At 36.2% G+C, this 9543-nt stretch overlaps 1 protein-coding gene across 2 annotated transcripts; it reads right to left on the minus strand.

Annotated features, from left to right (window-relative positions):
- Positions 1-2318: 2318 nt before the first annotated feature.
- LOC107676672 (WD repeat-containing protein 54-like) lies at positions 2319-6552 on the minus strand. 2 transcript variants are annotated; one of them, XM_016471298.1, is made up of 10 exons: positions 6508-6552; positions 5739-6020; positions 5501-5563; positions 5355-5421; positions 5149-5205; positions 4906-5033; positions 4649-4749; positions 3577-3739; positions 3275-3349; positions 2319-2610 (listed from the first exon to the last, which is right to left on the minus strand). In XM_016471298.1, the coding sequence occupies exons 2-10, from the start codon at positions 5970-5972 to the stop codon at positions 2479-2481; spliced, it is 1020 nt and encodes a 339-aa protein (XP_016326784.1). In that variant the 5' UTR covers positions 5973-6020; positions 6508-6552; the 3' UTR covers positions 2319-2478. The 2 variants fall into 2 exon arrangements, with proteins under 2 accessions (XP_016326784.1, XP_016326783.1); XM_016471297.1 differs by having other exon boundaries at positions 6330-6531.
- Between the last annotated feature and the right edge of the window lie 2991 nt (positions 6553-9543).

Below are 9543 nucleotides of genomic sequence, written 5' to 3' on the forward strand. Positions count from 1 at the left end.
CGTGCCATGCCGACTGGCGGTCCCCATCTGCAAACACTGTGACTCCCCAGAGGCCACAGATCTGATGTGTCTGGAGAGAACTATTGAATTTGACATGGCCTGTAGACCAGCCATAGTTTTTATTACCACAGATCCCACTAAACACAATGACCTTAAACACATATCGCTTGTTGTGCTTCTGTGCTGCACGGCAGTGTTACATAATTCCATTAAACCCACAGCCAATGGAGGTCTCATTGACGCTCTCTGGACTCCCTCTCTGTCCACCATCAAATCTGACGGTCATCAGTCGATTCTCCCATTAGATCTGTCCCTCTGTGTCATTGATATTCACCCTCTCTTCATAACAGATATAGGGCACACTCAGTGTCATCTATATAGGACAAAGTTAAAAGACTTACATAAGAGACATTTTATTAACAACAAGCTGAAATGGGAGGTCGTGTGTGGATAATACTATGAGGGAACAACAGAATTATGGACATAAATATTATGGGGGAAATACAGTCAAGTGAGCATTGCAGATATTTTAGTGGGTTACTGATAGAACAGCTTGACGTGATAATCTGAATTCCTCTGGTGTTCTGCGTTGACCTATAAAAACAGGAACCTGCATAGATGAAAGATGTAATGACAAAAAAACATTACAGTGTGATAACAGGGCGTAAATCAAGGACAAGGACTCATGAGGGCATCATGGCAGGTGCATGAAGGACACACATGACAATCAAAGTCTTCCTGTATTTTTTATAGCTTAACAGAGAGGCACAAATGGACAAAAGTTAATGGTGATGAATATATTACTATGGTCGAAAATGCTGCTTATTTACAAATTTGCTCATGAAAGAAAATTGGCATGAAGCTGAGCTAAATTATTTTCTATTCACTTCACGCCTTAAGGTTACACAGCGATAACCCTGAGGACCGTTAAAACCCACTGCAAACATAGGGTGACCATACGTCCTCTTTTTACTAAATGTGTCCTTCCAGGAAATTCTACATTACCTAAAATGTCTGGGTTTTGATTTTGTTTTCATACATGCTGAATGTAATGAATAGTAGCTTGCGTGCAGGCATTGTACATAATCGACCAATCGTGGCGTGCGAGGTGGGATCGATCTACAAAGAACGGTCAAAACAATGCAAATACGTGTACATATAATGTATGAGGACTCTAGACAGCATGTCGGTAGGAAAACAAAGCCCGGTCATTTTAGGCAATTTAGACATACCCAATTTATGTTTGATATTTTTTACATTTTGAATAGAAATGAGTGCTGGACATGTTCTAATATGTTCTATGATATGTTTCATAGATGTTTTATATGAATCAATGCGCTTGAATGCTTGAATTAAATATGTTAATTCTGATCTCAAAAGTGACCAATGTTCAAAATGTTTCAGAAAACCATTAAAGATGTAAGATCTATTGCCATCTACCGGTACACATTTCTAATTGCAATAAAAGTCACAGTAAACAAGTTATTTTATTTTTTGCTTTTTTTAGTTGCTGAATTGTCCCTGACAATTGTTTAGAAAGAAACAGAAAATATCAAAAACTGACAACAACACAAAATATAAAATATGTGGTTTAACATCAAGCTGAAATAACGATCCTAGAAACAATGCAATAATTTCTAGACAAATATAAAGAACATTATAATTCCACTTGGAAAAAATAGCCTCTGCACTATTTAATATTCATAATATTCATAATGAATAAATACTTTACAAACAATTTTGATATGATTTGTTTTCTGAACCACAAATATGATTACATGCCATCTGAATTAATTGCACACCCAAAATTGTTCAATGAGGTAATGAAATTGTTCAGTAACACTTTAGTAAATACATTTACTAAACTAATTTTGTAAGAAGCAAAACACTAACAGAACAACCACTTCTAACATTTTATCATATTAATGCTTTGTTTCCAGATCAACATGTTCTGTTTAACCAATGTTAGGTATTTTCCCTTAATATCAGAGCACAAAAAGAGTAATTTGTACCTGGCACAACTGCCAATCATGTAGACATACCGTATTAAACACAGTCACCTGATTCAAGTGTGGCTTTTTAGGCATGTAGTGTAGTCATGTACACTCTTAAAAATAAAGGTGCTTCACGATGCCATAGAAGAACCTTTTTGTCTAAATGGTTCCATAAAGAACCTTTAACATCTGAAGAACCTTTCAGTTTCACAAAAGGTTCTTTGTGGCGAAAGAAGGTTCTTCAGATTATAAAAAGGTAAGAAAGAGATGGTTCTTTAAAGAACCTTTGACTGAATGAAGCACCTTTATTTTTAAGAGTGTAGTGCCTAAGAAGTTAGAAGAACATTCACTCCAGCCTGACCCTGACTATCATGACTGCACACCAATATATTCACCAATATATTGTCAAGACATGACCTTCCTTCTGCAGGCGATCCTCATATGCCCAATGGGACTGTCTTAGAAGTGCATGCTGTATTCCTGACTAGGCTTGCGTGTAGCGGATGATCTCACTCAAGTCATAGCCAGTCACTGCAAAGGCGTAGCCATCCCCGTCACAGAACTTGGCTCCACAGATCTGTGTATCAGTCACACACTCATTGTACATGTGCTCAATCTAGAAAGGACAGTGAAAATGTGGGAGAACATTTGAAATCAGCTGAAACACACAAAATGCTTTGCAATGAATGTTCATTTAATGAAACTACTAATGCAGTTCTAGTGCATGTTCTCCACCGATCAAAAGCTTGGGGTCGGTAAGATTTTTAATGTTTTAGAAAGTCTCTTATGTTCACCGAGATTTGATCAAAAATATAGTAAAAACAGTAATATTGTAAAATATTATTACAATTAATTTTTTAATTTGAATAGTTTTTTTTTAATAAATAGTAATTTATTCCTGTTATGGCAAAGCTGAAATTTTCACCATGACTCCAGTCTTTAGTGTCACATGATCCTTCAGGAATCATTCTAATATGCTGATTTGCTGCTGAAGAAACATTTCTTATTACTAATAATTAATTAATGAAAATAATTTTTCTGCTTATTATTTTTGTGGAAACTTTTTTTTTCAGGATTCTTCGAACAGAAAGTTGAAAATAACTAATAAATAGCATTTACTTGAATTAGAGATAACATTCAATATAGAAATGTATTTTCTGTCACTTTTGATCAATTTAATGCATCTTGCGGAGTAATATAATTAAATTCTTTCAAAATAATCTTACTGACCCCAAACTTTTGAACGGTAGTGTACTGTTTGTGTCTGTGAGTGGTTTAACCTCTACACTATTAGTCTCTGGAGTCAAGCTCAGATGCCACACTCTAACCCAGGAGTCTTCTGCTGCAGAGATCAGCTTTTTCATTGAACAAAGGAAAACAATATCAGTATATGAGAGTTTACTATTTTAATAAAATACATCTGAATACAATTAATTAAATCTATTTGTGTTTATCAAAACAGATTTAGTTAAATAACTTATTTAAATCTGTTTTGACTTAATTACTACTTAACATGCACATACGTATAGTTGCATACATTAACTGTGCGACATACAGACTGTATACATAGTTCTTCTCTCACCAGTCCAGTGACCGGGGCGATGTCCAGCGAGTAGATCCATCGTGCATGGGCAGTGACCTCTGCATGCAGTATACCTGTGACCCCCTCATACAGACGGATCTGTCCCGTCCCATAGCCTGCAATGACTGTGCCCTTCCAGAGTTTTACTGAAGAACAACTCGTGCTGAGAGAAGAAGATATGTAATAATATACATATTATATTAATGATGCATTGGTATAAGTATAGTGGGCCTCTTTCAAGAAACACAAGCGGATGAGTTTTTGTGAAAATTGTTTGTAAAGTCACTCTGACGTGAATTTTCAGATCAATGAAAAGGTGCATTTTATGTTCTTTTAGGAAACCGATGACACTGCATTTTGATAACACGTACCATAATAATATATAATAACACAATTAATTAGTTATCCAATTAGATGTACAGTATGTGAAAATAAATTTCACTGCTAAACAAAAATGAGACTTTTATTTTATTTTATATTTTATTTCATTTTTTATTTGATCATAGAACACTATTTTGAGCACCAGCATTAGTCTTCAAGCTTAGCACTTTAATTATATCATTTTTGTTAGAAATATGGCCAATTACTATTTTGCATTCATGTAATATATTGGAGCCAACCCTGAGAAGGAAAGTCCAAAAGATCCTCCAGGATTCTGTACACATAATTCACGTTGTTGTAATTTATGGGCGGGGATTTTTACTAATAATCAACGAGTGTGTAAATGAACCTCAATTCTGAGGTTTACGAATTTTTCGTGGATCCAGAGAAAACTTTTCAGGAAGGTCCACTTTATGTGCAAATTTGCTAATAAATATTTGCTTGTTCCTGTGGCTCAGTGGTAGAGCATTGTGTTAGCAGTGCAAAGGTCATGGGTTCGATTCCCAGGGAACACACATACTGCTAAAAATGTATAGCCTGAATGCACTGTAAGTCGCTTTGGATAAAAGCCTCTGCTAAATGCATACATTTTATTTAATTTTTAATTTAATTTAATTTTAATTTAATTTGCGAAAGTTTCATGAATGAAACCCATTGTCTCTTGTATAGTGAATGTTAATTCCTAACATACTCAAAACCAGGGATCTTGTTGAGCAGTTGAAAATCTTCTCCTGATTTCCACACACAGAGGAGGCCAGAGTCATCAGCACTAACTAAATCAGCAATACACTCCTAAAAAAAGAAATGAGTTCAATAATAAAACACTTGAGTCACCAGTAACTTAAACCAACTTAACCAAACATGACAGAAAAACAACAACCTATAAATAGCGTTTTCCCTATGGATTACAATAATAACACTGATATGAAAGTTACTGTAAGTTAATACCAGATTGCCTGAGCACTCAGAGGCCATGTCTGTGATTGCCTCTTTGTGTTCCTCCAAAACCTCAGACAGGGTGATGTTACTGCCTTTACTGGGAACATCAAACACAAGCACTGAGCCAAATGAGACCCCTGTAGGAAGTGTGAGGAGTTGAAAAGGGCACTTTCAGTAAACATACTAAGCAAATATGTAAATGGATTAGAATAGTTCCCTATATAGCTACTGCTGACAGATGAAGCCACTCACCTACACAAATATATTTTTCCCGCACTGCTGCAATTCCTCGGGCAAACACTGCCTTCGCTGGAAAATTACAACAGACAATGTCAGGCAGGTACACAGAGGTCACAACCGATTTCCCACAGTTTTTTCTTCAAAGGATGTGAAAATAAAGAAAGAAAAAGAATGAACACATTTACTGTATTTACAGAGACACAAAAGTGTGCACTGACCAGTAGGGGTCTCTGGTGTGTCCAGTGCATGCCAATAGACCATAATGGATCCATCCGATTCATACATCTGATGAATAAAAATAGTTCAAGTCATATTTCCTGGGCAAATAAACTATTTTAATAGCATGGCATAACACTCAACCTACCTGGATTCCCTTCTGAGAGGTGAGAACAAGAAGATCTCTTGAGGGCAGGACACACCAGGCTGCCTATCAGGCAAAAAAAAAAAAAGTTAATTATGATCTTGGGATAAAGGTGAAACAATAAATAGTGTAAAACAGTGTCAATAATTCAGTGACAGCATTTAGACACTGTATGCTAAACTGTACTAAACCAGTATATTCATCAGTCTTTATTAGGACTCAAACGGTACTTTAGTCTCACCTGCATGATAAGTGAGGAGCTGGTGGCCACGTTGCCCTCTTTAGATTGCAGTTGTCGGTGGGAATAGTTCAGCCCGTCCCAGGAGGCGCTGACCATGTTCACCACGTTGGCGTGGACCACCGTGAAATAGGTGAGACAGCGCGGCGCGATGCGCAGGACGCTCAGGTTGTTGTAGAGCGCGGACGCGCTGCTCTTTATCTGGATGCTTTTCTCTTTGTGGTACATTTTCGCCATTTTTGGAAGAGCGCCGCTTGTTTACTTTATAAACTAGGGATGTTGTTTCTGAAAGACAAGGCAGGCCATGGAAATCAGGTCAAACTAAAGCAACAGCTGTGAAGAGTTTCTTGAGACAGTGAATTCGATGCTGTTCAAACTACAGTAACAGTTGCGTTGCACTGCATTCAATCGGATTTTAGCAGCATGTCCAGATGGATGATCTCTCGACAGCAAGATATGAAATATGAAATACTGCTTCTTTTCCAGTAACACTGACATTCAATTAACCTCAAAAATTATTATTTACCGTGTAATTGGGCGTGATACATTTAACGTTAACTTATATAAATCTAAGCAGCTAACTGTTATACCAACCCTGAATGAAGGCAGCTGATGGGTTCTCCTGTTAATCCTCCTCGTTTCAGAGAAAATACTGAACCAAATAGCTCCAAATATGAAAATAACATACGCCGTTTCTGTTATTAGACTAATGAACGTCAGATAAGAGGTACTATGGATATACTTGTTTAATTTTATTCAAGCAAACTCTCACCATCTCGCGTCTCTTGCAGCCATAGTGACGGAGCAGACGTGTGTAGAACGTCACAGTTATCTGCGGTTGACGGAGTGACGCTGGGTTCTGAACGTCTGAAACTTAAAAAAAAATACGCATCTGCAGAACTAAATCTATCTATCTATCTATCTATCTAGCTATCTATCTATCTATCTATCTACATATACATAGGCGTAATTTGCGGGTGGGACGCGTGGGACATGTCCCCACCACTTTTTGCCAGGGTCGATATTGTCCCTACCAGTTTTTGAAAGTAATTGAAAAATATATTGCGGAAGGTATGTATTAAAGGGAAAACAAGATCAACAAATCATTCTTCATAATCTAATTTGGGTGATAAAAAAAAAACATTTGACTCCTTACGCATGCATAACTCGTGCAGTGCAATAACGACGTGATTTGCAGCTGTCGCACTTTTCCTAATGTCATTAGGCTATAGCATTGTATTTAAAAAAATGGAAAGCTTCCATGTGCTAAGTAGGCCTGCCCTCTACTAAAGATTTTTCTAGTCAACTAGTCGCATGTTATATTAAATTGATTAATATAATAATATATTAACCATACTTCAATATAGGCTATAGGCAGACGTATTTAGAGCCTATTCCGCGCTCAAGATCGCGCATTAAGCAATTGCCTCAAAGCACCGGCAAAGTGATTATGAACGTGTTGGGGGAAAAGAAGACATTTTAATTATTTATTAATCTGAGTCAGTGTCAGGTGCAAAGATGAAGTTGCTGAATGCCGACACTGACTCGCCATCTCCACATGGACGTGCCTTTAATAGAAATGCACCTTTTCATACCGACTACAAAATTAAAGAATATTACAAAATCGAGTGGGCGAGTTTTCCTTATTTTTATTTGATTATTCATATAAAAATGATAATAACCTGTTTTGGTTATATTTACTAATTGCAGAAGAACATGCAAGCACTGTCACCGGCAGCAAGTTTAGTTTTACTTTTCTTTTTGTTTTGTTTTCATTTTGAAAAGCTTATCGTTGTGCATTTTAATTAAAAATAATGAATCCATCTTTTTTTTTTAGCCTTAAAAGGTGAAAGGTGTATAGATGTAAGCAAAACAGACTATTATATTTAATTGTAAAACCTGACAAGATCGTGAAATCAAAAGTGAAAGCATCGGAAGCCCGGCTTATAACATGTCAAAAGAGGAACTCCCATTCACAAAATTCAAATCACAAATAATACTACTGATGAAAAAGAACGGGATATATATATATATATAAATATATATATATATGTATGTATGGACAGACAAATCTACAAATCTCACAATGAAGCCACAACTACTTTATGAAGTTCTGAATCAGTTAGGGTGATTTTTCGGGCCACCATGCCACTGTGCAATTTTCCAAAATTGTCAATGGTCATCCGATTTGATGTCAAGGAGACCTGCCAGGCAAGAACATGAAAAAAACTGTGACTTTGGGGGAAAATGGGTCAAAAGACTGCCATTAATATACCATCCTGATCCGGTTCAGAGGATGTTGCCCTTCAAACAATTCATGCAAAGTAACCCTGTCAAACACTGCATGACATTAAAGTCTGGGCAGCCTGTGATGCCAGTACAAGCTATGCCTGGAATATGTAGGTCTTCACAGGCAAAACTGCTGGGGCACAGCCTGAAAGAAATCAGGGCAGACACATTGTACCACAAATGACAGCTGGTCTCCAGAAATAGACAATAAGGTGCAACACTTTCTTCACATTGAATGCCCTTGGCACAAAGCTTCTTCAGAGAAAATTGTCCATGGTTGGAACTGTGTGTAGGAATAAGCCAAAGCACCCATCTTTAAACAGAAGACACCTTGCTGGCCCATGGCACTGTTTTTCAATATTCTGGATGTTTACATGTACAATTCCTTTGTGCTGTGGAAAGAAATAAATCTTTCTTTGATTTAAGGAAAGAGCTACCAAAGGGCACTGGTGTCCTCTCATTCGGATAAGAAGGGCACATGATGGGCCTTCTGATGAGAGGAAATAGGTCATCATCTTCTCATCAACTAGGGATTAATAAGAAAATCTACAGCCTTCTAGTATGGAAGCATATAGGTAGCGAAATTCAATTTAAAATGCAATATGCAAAATGGCAATGCAATATTCAAAATGGCATTGTATTTCTGTATTTAAATTTAAATTTTTAATGTGATCAATCACGATTAATCGTTTGACAGCCCTAATATATTTATACTTTTATGCCAAAACAAATTTTAAATGTGTATTATTTAGAGGTTAATATGGTCTAAATATCATAAATACCCCACTCCAAAACAAAAGTTATATGGTTATTATTTACTTTAATATGGAATACCAGAGGGTTTAACATCTTGCCATATGTGATTCCTGCTCCTCCCTACTGAAGGCTGACCACCTGAGCATTTGAAAAAAAAAAAAAAAGGTTTTAATTGCAACTGAATGGGTTCAATCGGTGCAGTGGCTGCTTTTGACATTGGTCCCCTGTAAACATGGACACTTGATTGTAAAATGAAAACTAAAGAGTTTTCATTTAGATAATAATTTCGATTATGGTTTAAAGGAGATAATATGATAATATGATATGGTGATGATTTAGGATAAGTGCATAGAATCTGCATCTGAAATGGCAAAATTAGGCCTATGATAATCAGAAGACCTAAAGCCAAGTAGGATTTAATGCAGATCCAGGTTTTCAAATAAACAAAATCATATTATTTGTTTACCAGTTATTCAAGAAATAGATATGCTCATTTTAATTTTTGCAGCACATTTGCAAACAAGAAGCTGCCTGTGACCCTCCTACATCAGATATCAAAATCTCTTTCAAAATCTAATTGTTCACATTCTGTGGGAGGTACAAAGTTTCCTCAATCTGAAAGACCTGAGCAAAATTTTATTTAGTCCTCTTTTCTGGAATCTCCTTGAATAAAAATAATAATAATTATTATAATTATACATACATATATATATATATATATATATATATATATATATAAGGCAAGAAAAAAAAAGCAGAAAAA

Source organism: Sinocyclocheilus anshuiensis, unplaced genomic scaffold (assembly GCF_001515605.1).
Source record: "Sinocyclocheilus anshuiensis isolate Anshui unplaced genomic scaffold, SAMN03320099.WGS_v1.1 scaffold344, whole genome shotgun sequence".
Taxonomy (NCBI): domain Eukaryota; kingdom Metazoa; phylum Chordata; class Actinopteri; order Cypriniformes; family Cyprinidae; genus Sinocyclocheilus; species Sinocyclocheilus anshuiensis.